Genomic DNA, 13,805 nt, shown 5'->3' on the forward strand with positions numbered 1-13,805 from the left:
CGCGAGGGTGGGGGCTCACCACGAGGCAGACCCGAGCAGAAGTTGTTTTGCAGGCATGAGAAATCACAGTGAGAGCAACGCTGTAAGTTAATAGATAATCGATATATTGAACTAAGATGTTAATGCCGATCCTGTTAGAAGTAACGACGGTAGAGAATGTTTATGCTTTCGTTAGCTAAAGAGTCGCGGATAGTTTGCATGGAAGTGTATTTAAAGTAGTCAATGGAGCAGGTAAACTCTCCCTGTATACTGCACCTTAGTGTAATGTAGTTATAGTCACCTTTGCAAGTATTTACACTTGAAATGTGATATTAAGGAAGGAACAAATACTGTATCAATCTTGTATTGTTTTATCAACAGTTTTCACGATATGTTAATGTGAAGAGTGAACAGTAAATGGTTAATCTTGCTGCGATCTGGTTCTTATTAACTGTGGTTTATCTCGACGTTAAATTCGGCGTTCGTGACACGCGAAGGAGAACGTTACATGCCACATCTACATCAAAACACACATCGTTTTTTTTGAGCCAATCAGCAAGGATTTTACTGGGTAGTCCACAAGTGTCGCCATGCTGCTAGCAACAACATAGTGTGCCCACAACTCATTAACCCTAACCTTACATTTTTGGAACATGGGAGGAATCCAGAGCACGCAGAGGAAACCCACATGGTTATGGGGAGAATGCAGAAACTCCTTACAGGCAGTGGTGGCAATGAACTCTGATCTTGCAGCTGGAGCTGTAAAAAGTTGTGCTGGCCACTATGCTACCATGTCACATCTCACCCATTCATTTTACCCTGGTGCTTATCCACATCCTGGACTTTGCTCATTCACTAAAGCATTACAGTTAAAGTCTTAAAGAAGCTACATTTCCATGCAACTAATCTATTCTTTTCCACTGACATTACAATCCTTTAAACATTTGTGTGTTTAGAAGTTCTACCACACAAAGATGCAAAAACACCTATAACAACATTTCAAACTGAAGCACTTACAAAATAATATTTTCTGACAACTGTGCAATCATTTAAAGGGTTAGGGCAATACAAGGTAGAGTTGTAACTCAGTGCATGAGCAGATGTGCCTGGTAGCAATGTTCAGGAGCTTGGAGAGATTGACTGTTGAAAGCAATGAATGTGGAACAGGTGAATCCAGCAGAGACTCCGTTATGGAAATGCTTTACTGACTGGTTTAACCTCAGCAGAAATCTAAACATAACAAAGGGTGTGATGTGTGTTGAAAGCAAAGTTTGGGATTGCCTATAAAGGAGTTGACTGAAGTACAACTGATTAGCAGAACTTTGAAAATTCAGCAATGGCGCAACTTGCTTTAAAAACCACCTGTTTCCCTTTCCCATTGGAAGTCACAGAAGGCAACAAATGACAGTAGAACCTGATGGCAGAAAGGGGGTGGTTGAGGAGGTTGTGAGAGAAGCAAGCAAATGGATATTATTACAACCACTGCAGGATTACTGCTGGGACAGATTTAAAGTAGCAGCACATTTTTCTAAATGTGTGGGAGTCATTAGAAAAACTAGTATTTATACAAATCTATATACACCAATTGTATATAGTGAAGTTAGATATGAAGCATTTGATAGGATTTGGTCTGTAAGGATATTGATGCCACTTTGAGACAAACTGCAAGGTGGTGTGAGAATCTTAATATTACCAAGCAGCTGGGAAACATGCAGAAGTTTAAGGTGCATGAGGCAGTAAGTTCATGTTCTCAGAGAATTATTAAACAAACAAAAGGTAGCTCATGATAAAGTGAACACAGTCTCTGTGAATAATTTCAAAAGAACCTCAACCAGATTTCTAATTGGCAAAGACAGAAACCAAAAAGGAAATATCCGTTTTCCAATCCATTGGTTGGAAGAAGTCTTGCAAATTGAATGAGCATTTTCTCAGAGTTGACTGATGATTTACCATCTCAACTACTGCCACTATATACCTTGTATCTTTCCAACATTCTAAAGCATCATAATTTGTACATAAACCCCCTTCAACAATGCAAGGAAAAAATTATACATACTTAACATCACTGAAGACGTTCATCTGCAGCTTCAAGAGATGTGCCAGACCGTCCATCAATTCGACCCCTTTCTCTACACTCAGGGGACTGTTGGGAGAAAGGAGTGGGGGAGGAAAATACAATATCAATAATAAGAGTTCATTCATAACTGTTAAGCCAAAGGCTTCAAATAATCTATCACCTTTGACCATTCCAGAGTGCAAGCAGCAACACATTATATTGTCAAACTGCAATGTTAATGGCAAGGGAATAGGGATCAGGTGCTGCTTAAGACATGATGAATAACCCAAGTTCTCCACCAATCATAAAATCAATTAACCACAAATAGAATAGAAATAAAAGTTATAAAGCATTGGTAGTCTTTGTGTATGACCAAACAAAAAATAATTAAACTTACCATTAAGTTTTAATTTCAGGTGCAGAAGATAGCCCAATTAAAACATTAATTTCATAAGTAAAGCTTTGGATAAAGGGTATTGCTCTAACTTAGTCAAGTGGTTAATTTTTCCAATTAGCTTCTCTTACAAGTACCATGGGTCAACTAAAATGATCATGAGCAAATTGAATGAGATTATGTGGGATGTGCATTATTTAGGATGTTGTTAAAGCTAAATTATTCAGTTAGGGATTGTAGGTTTTCTAACTGATATTTTTGTCATTTAACTGTTCCACGTCACTTGCTGGGTCTGGGTTACGTGGGATTCTAGAAACGTTGAGTTCAGAAGATCTGCAATGGAGTGAAATGTAAGTTCTTTCCTGATTAGTTCAAAGAAATCTTCCACTTCATCATAAAAGCATTTTTATGCATCAAATTTCCCACTGAATCAAAAAACATTTACATTTATGGAAGATTCAGGATATGAACATATGATCCACATGATTTAAAATGCAGCATTAATATATTCAACTAGATTTTGAAATAGCCAATCACTGAATGCTCCTGTGAACCAACCAACGTACTGTCTATACAACCAATTTACAATCCACTCATACTATGTATGTAAAACAGTTTTATTGGCAAACTGTAAAAATAATACATTTGGACTGCGTGAGTTCAATGCAAAATATGATGCTGTTTCAAATGGGTCTTGTGCTGCAGTTCCCCTTCACTGTATATAATGTTATCAAATTTCAGAAATCCCTAGTGCAAAACAATGAAGACATTGGAAACACCAAGCAGGTCAGGCAGCATCAATGGAGGCAGTGCTAATGGTTCAGCTATGTTTGTCACAAATTTGGAGGCTGCATTTGGAATACTGCTAAGCTCGAGTCAGTGCAGAGGGGATTTACGAGGATGTTGGGACTCAAGGGACTGAGTTATGGAGAGAGGTTGAAGCAGATTGGGACCTTTCTCAGTGGAGAACGAGAGGTGATCTTAAAGAAGCATGTAAGATTATTGCTGGTACAGATAGGGTGAATGTACACAGTCTTTTCCCCCAGGGTTAAGGAACCAAGAACTAGAGCACATAGGTATAAGGTGAGAGGGGAAACATTTCATAGGAATTTGAGGAGCAAGCATTCTGCCCAGAGAGTGGTCAATATATGGAATAATTTGTCACTCACAGGAAGTGGTGGAGGTACATACATACATTAACAATATTTAAAAGTTACATGGCTAGGAAGGACTTAGAAGAATATGGGTCTAAAGCAGGCAATGGGACCAGCTTTGATGGTTGGCATGGACCAGTTGGGCCAAAGGACCCGTTTCCAAGCTGTATGACTCTAAAACTAAATGAAGGAAAGTTTGGTGAAAGATCATTGGCCTAAAGCATTAACATTTATTCTCCATGCTCTGATAATTATTGTAAGCATTCCCTTACCACTTTAATGTTGATTGTTTCTTCACCACTGACCCACCCAGCCAAATCCCAAGAGGATTAAAGAACCAGACCCTTTCATCCAAGCTGTAATGGGACTAGGCTCCTCCTTGGAATGTGTTGGGATAATCTGGATATGTATTTGTGTGTTGCCATTTTCTCAATTCTGGTTTCTTCTCAGTTGCCACATTTAATGACTCTACCATGGTCAGTAATGCCTTCAGAATGTAAGTTCTATAAATATCTTCAAATAAATGTCTAGCTCTTTTTCCAGGATGTTGTTTCTTGATTGTCATTGCTATGATCCATCTTTAGTACTCTGGGCTAATGTCATTATATTCTACGTCACTATATTCTACATAATGCCACATCCTGATTGATAATGTGGCAACAAATATATGTGAATATTTGTTCTATGCTATTTTTGCTACCTGTGACAGTATATTGTTATTTTTGGGTTTTGGAAGTATTCATGTAGAAAAGAGTGGGGGGGGGGGAATTTTAAATAAGTTTGGTCATGATGGATTTTACTCAAAATGAATCTTCATGACCAATTATTCATACATCTCATCAACATGGATGATAAGACAAAGAAATAAATTTAATTTTAAGCTTTGAAAATGATTGAAGCAGCAGGTGGTAGAACACAATGGACAATTTCTTCTTCGCCAGCTGTCATTTTTGCACTGAACATTTTCTGAAGAGGCATGAGAATAAACTTCATCTGTATGCAGTTCCAGTCAACATGCTATAGAAAGGATGTGATGGCACTGGAGGGGAGATTCACCAGGATGTCGCTGGGATAGAGCAGGTCAGTTCTGAAGTGAAATTGGAACTAGTGTCACACACAAAGTACTGGTGGAATGTAGCAGGCCAGGCAGCATCTATAGGGAGAAAGACTGTCGACGTTTTGGGCCGAGACTCTTCATCAGGACGAAGCATCGACAGTGCTTCTCCCTATAGATGCTGCCTGGTCTTCTGTGTTCCACCAGCATTTTGTGAGCGTTGTTTGAATTTCCAGCATCTGCAGATTTCCTCGTGTTTAGAACTAGTGTGTTGACTTAATTCTACTGAGGAAAAGTTTGGATGCAAGGTTATCAACCTGAAGCATTAACACTTCATCTCCGTGCCCTAATAAATATTTTAAGCATTCTCTTTCCTTTTTAGTGTTGATTGTTTTTCACCTCCACACACTCAGTCAAGAAGTACCAAGATCTTGACCCTTTCATCCAATTTGTAGGAATAGGATTTCTTCTGTTAAGACAGAGCAAGATTTAGGTAAATAAAATTATGATGGGTAGAGATAGGGCAGAGTGCAGGAAATTATTCATAGTCATAGAGAAGTACAGCACAGAAACAGGCCCTTCAGCCCATCTAGTCCATGCCAAAACCATTTATACTGCCTACTCCCAACAACCTGCACTGGGACCATAGCTCTTCATATCTGTACTATCTATGTACCTATCCAACCTTCTCTTAAAAGTTGAAATCAAGCTTGCATGTACCACTTGTGCTAGCAGCTCATTCCACATTCTCACAACCTCTGAGTGAAGATGTTTCCCTTAAACATCTCACCTTTCACCCTTAAGCCGGGATCTCTAGTTGCAGTCCCACCCAACCTCAATGGAATAAGCCTGCTTGTATTTACCCTATCTATAAGCCTCATAGTTTTTTATACCTCTATCAAAATCTCCTATCAATCTTCTATGTTCTAAGAAATACAGTCCTAACCTATTCAATCTTTCCTTATAACTCAGGTCTTCCAGACTCAGCAGCGTCCTTGTCTTCCTTATATTAGAGGTAAATAAAGCCACAAGACAGAGGTTGAGGGTAAGGGGGAAGAGAGTTGGAGGGGGTACAGTATGAGTGAGACCTTTTCCACCCATAGAGTGATGAGTACTTGGAATGCACTACCTGAGAGCTGGGTTGAAGCTGAGACATTTATAAAGTGTGCAGATGAACATCCAGGCATAGAGAGCCATGGTCCAGGTGCTAGGTGATGGGGTTAATGGAGAAAGGTGTGCACCAAACAACATGGATATATCAGACCGAATGATTCAACAATTCCATGATTCTGAGAGATGAAAGATCTGCAAAGCCATTGAGAAACAGCAGACATTTGGGACTAACTACTTGTTCTATCAAAAAGATAGCTATTTAAATACTATAAAATTTTGTCTCGCTTCAAATAAAGAAAACACTTCATCCAAAGAAATCGCTCAAATTACCAAATCACTAGCATGACTTATCGCTTAGTCTTCAGAGACAGAGATTCAGGACAGAGTAATGAACAATAATTTACTTTGCCTTATTATTATATCCACTGGTTATCACTTTTGTCAATCTTCCTCACATTTCTTCTAAGACCTATATATCCTCTTTATAGACTGCAATTGTGGGAGAGGGATTATCAGCTACTTAGGAAAAGTATTGACCTGAAATGTTCATCATGGACATAGCCCGACTTGCTGTGTATTTCTAACACATTCTCTTGACAGTCACTTCTAATTCGTCTACAGCAAAGCCAGTCTACAACAGCCAATGTAATTCACTGTTTTGTTGAAGGCATGATAGTGCAGATACTTACTTTTGCGATGTCACAATATATCCACAAAGATCATTTTTTGATGATTCTACATCCAGGTTCAAGTCTCCAAGTTGGGAATTTTTCTTCTGAGTTCCTCTGTACAAAGGGTTCCCATCAGTTTCCGGACTGGCAAAATCTGCCTCGTCTAAGCCAAGGATGCCACTTTTAGACTTCCTGACGTTGGATACCTCTCTGGTGATAGTGTTGCTTTTCACATTTTCCATCCCAACTGTTTCACTGGATGAGAAGCTGAACCTTTTGATTTGGTTTCCCTGCGGATTGATGTACAGGGGGTCAAGACCCAGAAGTTCAGTAAGAATTTGCTTCTCTTCACTGCTCACCTCCTCTGTGTTGGGAATCTTCCGCTGTGATAAGGATTAATTAGTATTAGTTAATATTAAACTATAATGATAACTTCTACATGGAAGTAAAACATCCTCTTTGTTATCACCTGCTCAACGTATTCAATTTATTATGCACCACTTCAGCATTGTTGCATTTAAGGTTTGACATGAGGGTAAAGCAAGTAGTGCTCCTGTGACCCAGTTTGATCCTGACACCTCTGGTATTCCTTCCAGTCTGCACACTCTCACTGTAACTGCAAAGGCTCTGCATTCTTCCCACATCCAAAACACATCCTTGTTGATCAGTTAATGGTCAATGCAAATCAGTTCTAGTATTGTTGGCTGCTATTCCCCTACATGCTGAGTGCCTCCAGCAGCTTGTATGTTGCTAAATGGATAGAAGGAGAATTAGGGCGGAGATGGTCTGTGTATGAAAGAGAATAGGTTGCAGTGGGGAATAAGTGGGGGGTGGGTAATAATGAGATTTCTCTGAGACCTGGCCTCTGAAACCCATTGTAACGAAATATGAAATTCACATCTTTGTGTGCGTGCCTAACAAGCTAATTTCTGTGCAAAATACCGTTACTAAATAACTTCACTTAACACTTAGAAACCACACTATAAAACCTTAATCAGTTCATTAACATGATGGAAAGCTTACTTAAAAGAGAAAAGTACTCTGTCTCATTTTAATAGTGATATAGTACAGTAATAAAGGGAGCATCTACTGTATGTTTAAAAAAAATCCCATGTAGTGGTAGATCTCTCATTCTCAGAGTAATTACCACTTCTATTTAAAGTGGAGATATTAACCATGTCTACAACTCCCAGAGAAGGATATGGTCCCACTTCACACCCAGCTATATGTTGGACTGTGAACCAATCTCAACAGCAAAATATAATGCTGAATATTGTGTATGATTCAGAGGAAGCTTGGCAGGGCAGATATTGTGAGGATGCTTTCTGTGGTGGGGAGGGATCCAGGGATTAGGGTCTCAGGTTGAGTAGGTGATCAAAATGAGAAAGTACATCTTCCAAATGGCTGTGAATCAGTGGAGCTGTGGAAGACGAGTCGTTAAGTCATAGAGTCACAAAGCATGGAAACCAATCCTTCAGCCCACATTGTCCATGTCAACCAAGATGTTCATCTTAACCAGATCTTGGATTTAGACCATACCCTCTAAATCTTTCCTATCTAAAAGCACAGTGATGACTGAGATTGATTTCACTACATAGGAGGTAAGGGTAATGGATGCTACTCTTCCCTCTAAGCTGTGTGGGTGCATGGCTGCGCATTAACTGAAATGCTCCCATGCATGTAGCCTTTGGTGCTGCGCAGCTGGGATTTTCTTTTATATAATATTTTATTAAAGTGCTGCGCAGTTCTCAGGCCGTGTAAAAATTTCCTTCTCAGAGCAATGGTTGGTCCATGCAGCTGTAAATAAAAACTAGACTCCTGAAACACAAACTCTTTCTCTCTTCAGTGACATAACTAAGTATCTCCAGCTCTTTTTGTTCTATTTTGCAAACCCAATGTCTGCAGTTCATAATTAAACAGGGGTTGTTCAGCATACAAACTGTCCATATTTTAGCACAATTGCAATCTCCCATAAACATCAGTGTTGTGATAGCTGAATAGTCTGCACTTCAGTATTAGAAACATAGAATGCTATAACATATTCAACGTCAGGTAGCAGCCATAGAAAAAGAAGCAGCTAATGTTTCAAGCCTGGGGCCCTTTACCAGAACTGAGCAACAGAACAAACAAGTTACGATGGAAGAGGGTAATGGACGGAAGAAGGGAAATTTCACTGAAAGGGTGAAATAATTTAGCTGTTAAGTGGCAATTAAAACATCTTTATCTCTGCAAAGTGTGGGTAATGTTGTAAAGTAGTGAATTATTGCATGGAGATTCCTACAGGGACTTTCATCCATCTAAGAGTCTCTTAAATATCCCTAATGTATCTGCCTCTATCACCATTCCTGGCAATGGACTCCATGCACTTCCCACTCTCTGTGTTAAAAAACTGCCTCTGGCAACCACCAATCATCTTAACAACATGCTCTCTTACATTAGCTATTTCTGCTCTAGGAAAAAAACACTCTGTCTTATGTCTCCTATCATCTTACACACCTCTGTAAGTCACTTCACATTCTCCTTTGCTCCAATGAGAAAAGTCCAAGTTTGCTCAGCTTTTTCCTCATAAGATATGCTCACTAGTCTGGGAAGCTTTCTGGTAAATCTCCTCTAAACCCTCTCTAAGGCTTCCACAGCCTTTCTATAATAAGGTGACCAGACCTGAACACTATCCTCCAAGTGTGGGCTAATCAGAGTTCTACAAAGCTACAATGTTACCTGTGGCGTTTGAACTCAAACCCCTGACTGATAAAGGCCAACACATCATATGCCTTCTTGAACACCCTATCAACGTGCAGCAACTTTGAGAGATGTTGATCCAAATACCCCTGCTTCAGGACTGAGAGCAGAAAGGGGAGATGACTAGTTAAAGAGGGGAATGACTGAGATGGGCTGCTAGGTGATATGTAGACCAAGGGGGAGAGATGGAGTTGGGAGATAGAGGCAGGTGGGCACTAGGAAGAAAAAGACAATGGGAGGAAAGGCAGATGGAGTCCAGTGGCGGGAAGAAAGGATGAAAGTGGAGACAAAGGCTGAAGAACAAAGATGGAGGCCAAGTCCATGGGTATAATTAAGGCAGAAGTTGACAGTTTCCTGTTCAGTCAGAGCATCAAAAGGTATGCAAGAAGGCAATTGTATGGGATTGTGTGGGATCCGGGATCAGCCAAGATGGAATGGCAAAGCAGACTCGATGAGCTGAATGGCCTAATTCTGCTCCTATGTCTTAGGGACATGTGCTGTAATCAGATAAATATGTAATCTGATAAGTAAAAGTATAAATGCTGTAATCTGATAGGTAAAATGATCTAATAATAGGAATCATTAAGAGGGAGATGAAGGGCAGATGGAACCAATCTTTATCTCTTTACCTCTACAGATTCTGTTTGATCTGCTAAGTTCCTCCTGCAGTTTGTTTTTGACTTCTATCATCCCATCTGTCTCAGTCAAAATCAATCAGCCTATTTACTTTCAGGATGATATAACAAGCAGGAAATAATGTAGACACAAGACAGACTACTGATGCTGGAAATCTGGAGCAACACAAAAAGCTGGAGAATCTTAGCAGGTTAGGCAACATCTATGGAGGCAAGTGAACAATTCTGGGCCAAGACCTGAAGGGTTTCATCTCCACAGATGCTGCCTGAACTGCTGAGTTCCTCCAACATTTTGTGTGTGTTACTCCAGAAAATAATGTAGATTGGAACTTCCATGCACGTTCCTATCAAGAGTTTTTGGTTCAATGGCAATTTAGTGTTAAGCATTTAAAATTTTTTTAATATATCTTACACTGGACATTTCATTGTAATTTGTAGCAATGTGCAGCTGTTGTTGAAAGTTAATTGCTTAACAATGCAATAATAAGTAATCAACAACAGCTGTAAACTTACAATTAAGCAATGAGATCAAGTAGCAAAGCAAATCAGGAGGGACGTACCACATCTCTTAAATGTTCATAACTCACATTTCAAAATGTATCTGGTCTCTAAAATAGATCACTGTTCAAAAATATAATATTCTACAAACCTGTATAGAAATCCTTTCATTTATGTCATCAGCCTGTTTTCCTATAAATATAAAAGATAGCATTCAGAAAAAAAATAGATAAAAGGAGATTCAAATATTGTACACTCTCTGCTTTAGCCTCCACACCCCCTCCAACTTCCACCCACGGCTATGGGCCGTTGAATAAACCGCACAAAACCTCATGTGGTAGTAAGCCAAATACAGTGCTGGTATTCCCCACATTTCATACCAAATCGGTTGTCTGTTGCGGACATTTGACAAAGATGTGGAAGATGGTAAGAGGCGCAGAAATAGTGGACAGCCTGAGACTTAATCCCCAGGCAGAAATAGCTAATACTTACAGTGTTCGGAGGAATGTATGGGGGAACGTTAGAGGGAGGGTTTTTGTTTTTACACAGAGAGTGGTAGGTGCACACCAGGCGTGGTGGCAGAAGCAGATATGTTAGGGACATTTAGATAGGCACATGGATGATAGAAAAATGGAGCTGCATGTGCAAGGGGAGTGTTACAATGATCTTACAGTTGGCTAAAGGGTTGGCACAAAATTATAGGCTGAAGGGCCTGTACTGTGTTGTACTGTATTGTTTTAAATAAAGGAATCAAGAAAAATGGGCTTTGAGTAGAAGAAATTGTGTTGAGGGGTAAAAGGTTAATCTTGATATTATTGATTGGAAGAGCAGGCACAAGGGGTTGAATGAGCTACTATACTATTCATTATGTCCTTATGATTATAGAAACACTGGTATTCCATGGATTCTTTTTAATTCCTGAGTGCCACTTGGGAAGGTTGTAGTTTATAGTGGTGAGTATTTGTTTTTGTCTGGTGGACCATTTCAGAACTCTGAAAGGTATATGAATGAACACAGGATCCCCTTTTTCATTGTGCTAAATGCGCTACAAAGCAGATTGCAACAACGTGCTTGTACAAAACTGCTAATATATTGCATGTTTAACACTTAGGACTGATGTGATACTTTTAGAGTATCTATTTAGTCGTTCTCATTAATCTTTGCATGCTTTCCATAAACCTTGGGGTTCTAATTTTGGATTTATCCTTAAAGCAAGGCAAGCATTTCCCCCACCTCCCCCCCAGCCCAAGTCTCCATACCTACAACACTCTAACAGACCAAGCTTCCAATGAAACATAACAAGTCCAAATAAAAGAGCTCGGTCGGGTTTTAGAGCTCCAAGGTCACATTTAGCCAATGAGCTGCACACACAACACCTGTAGTTCAGGACAGCTGCGATTAGGATAATGACAAACTACAAAGCTTGTCCATTCCCTAAAGCCCAGAGTGTTCAGGCTGCTAGCCCACAGTGCACCGAAGGAGCCTGTGGATATGATTCTGGTTCTCAATGAGCCAGCAGTCCTGCATTAATGTTCCTATTGTTTTATAGCACAATGGTACAGGGCTGATCCTTCCTTTTGGGATTCTCTCAATCAGATCTGCACCACATTACATTGCCTTTCACGTTCGTCCTCATAAACAGCTGCTGGCTACATTATGTCAGGCGCCAAAAACTGGGTAAAAGCATGATTGCTGCTAAAATGAGGGTGAAATGAAACACTCTGTTCAATTCTGTTCTGCACTATTTTACCTGGGAGAGCCCAACTCCATCAGTTCAATGTCCCAGTTCAGTGCACAAACTCACCCAACACTAGGGCTCTCATAATGGTGTCATTAATATTCTCTTGATTTAACATTCCACATCATTTCGGCTGCTAATACCCATCGTACAAGTTACAGAAGTGACCAATCTGTCTGCACTGATGCATTGTACAAAGGTCACCTTGATTCTAACTGAATCTAACTGAAAAACATAGAGGATTACCAGATCTGCTTCTGTTTCACAGTGACTGTTTTAAGACAACTGTTGTCAACTGTAGTCTGATACCATCCTCGGGAGCTTAATGGGATAAATCTTGAGATGGTTCCACAAGTGGGAGAGTCAGGAATAAGACCAGAAGACGAGATATAGGAGCAGAATTAGGCCATTTAGCCCTTGAGCCTGCTCCACCATTTCATCATTGCTGATCCAATTTTCCTCTCGGCGTCAATCGTCAGCCTTCTCCCCATATCCCTTCATGCCTGACCAATCAAGAATCTATCAACCTCTGCCTTAAATATACATGAAGACTTGGTCTCCCCAGCTGCCTGTGGCAAAGAATTCAAAACAGATTCACCACTCTCTGGCTAAAGAAATTCCTCCTCATCTCCGTTCTAATAAGGAGACATAGCTATATATATATTTTAAAAAAGCCAGTTATTTGAAGCTAAGGTACATGTATATTTCTTCTCTCACAGGGTGGTGAGCCTCTAGAATTCTCCTCCCCTGCGAGTGGTAAATGCCATATTTTCACATATATTTAGTGTGCAGTTAGATAAATGTTTAAAAAAATTGAGGGTTTGAGTGTTATGACGAACTTGAGGCCAGCATATATTAGGCATGATAATATTTAATAGTAGAGCAGGCTTGAGAGGCCGAGTGGCCTATTCCTGCCTAGCAATTGCTCACAATTTAGTTATATTTTCAATGTTGGTTCTTTGGTTACAGTATTCTAGGCTAGGCCTCTCTGGCCCGGTAGAGCCCGTCTTCAAGCCTTTCGGATGGAGCGTTACCAGTGGTATCAACAAAGTCTAGAATGAAAGACTGTCTTTGTGCACTGCCTCCTCTGATGAGCCACAAACTAACTAGGCCTGTTGGAGATCCAGTATGTGCAATCATTGCCTGCAGCACATGCTATTCTCAAATTATTAAAAAACTTTTCCATTTTTTAAAAGAAATTTCCAGTTTACTTTCACATTATTGAGAAAATAATTTTGCTGCATTTTTACCAGGTGAGCAAATGAATGATCAACAATAGAAAGGGCAGAGATACTCGACTGTCAGAGTAACTAGCAAGGTCTCAATCAAAAATCTATGCTGCAGCCACAACTATTGAGCTTCAGTTCCTTCAGAAGTATTAATTATTAATTTCCCCAATGACGAAAGACAGGCAACATGGCAAATAGAGCTGAAGAGTTAGACAAATTTATGAGGCAAAACTTACAAACGTCTGCTAGTCAGAGAAGGACTGGGGGCTGGGGGCTTGGATGTGGCCTGTCCTGACGTTGGAGGCCGGTCTGGGTGTGGCAAGTGAGTGGCTGGGAGGGTGAGTGGGATGGGAAAGGCACTTGTTGTTGCTATTTGTGTTGTTCCATGGAACATTGTGAGTATGCTGTGTTGGTGCAGAAATGTGTGGCAACACTTGTGGACTGACCCAGCATAGATTTGGTTGTGCTGGTTGTTAACGCAAATGACACATTTCACTATATGTTTCGATATATATGTGATAAACAAATCTGAATCTGAAATAAAT

General features: G+C 40.0%; 1 protein-coding gene across 2 annotated transcripts in view; it reads right to left on the reverse strand.

The window, feature by feature from the left end:
- The window catches only part of ptprn2 (protein tyrosine phosphatase receptor type N2), a 1,015,920-nt gene that overhangs the window by 614,912 nt on the left and 387,203 nt on the right, over positions 1 to 13,805 (reverse strand). For both annotated transcript variants that reach the window (XM_059971881.1, XM_059971880.1), the window contains 3 exons: positions 10,445 to 10,485; positions 6,440 to 6,804; positions 2,036 to 2,122 (listed from right to left, as the gene is read on the reverse strand). In XM_059971881.1, coding sequence (XP_059827864.1) covers positions 2,036 to 2,122; positions 6,440 to 6,804; positions 10,445 to 10,485 — 493 coding nt within the window. The remainder of the gene's footprint in view (positions 1 to 2,035; positions 2,123 to 6,439; positions 6,805 to 10,444; positions 10,486 to 13,805) is intronic.

The sequence above is a fragment of the Hypanus sabinus genome, chromosome 6 (assembly GCF_030144855.1).
Source record: "Hypanus sabinus isolate sHypSab1 chromosome 6, sHypSab1.hap1, whole genome shotgun sequence".
Lineage (NCBI taxonomy): Eukaryota > Metazoa > Chordata > Chondrichthyes > Myliobatiformes > Dasyatidae > Hypanus > Hypanus sabinus.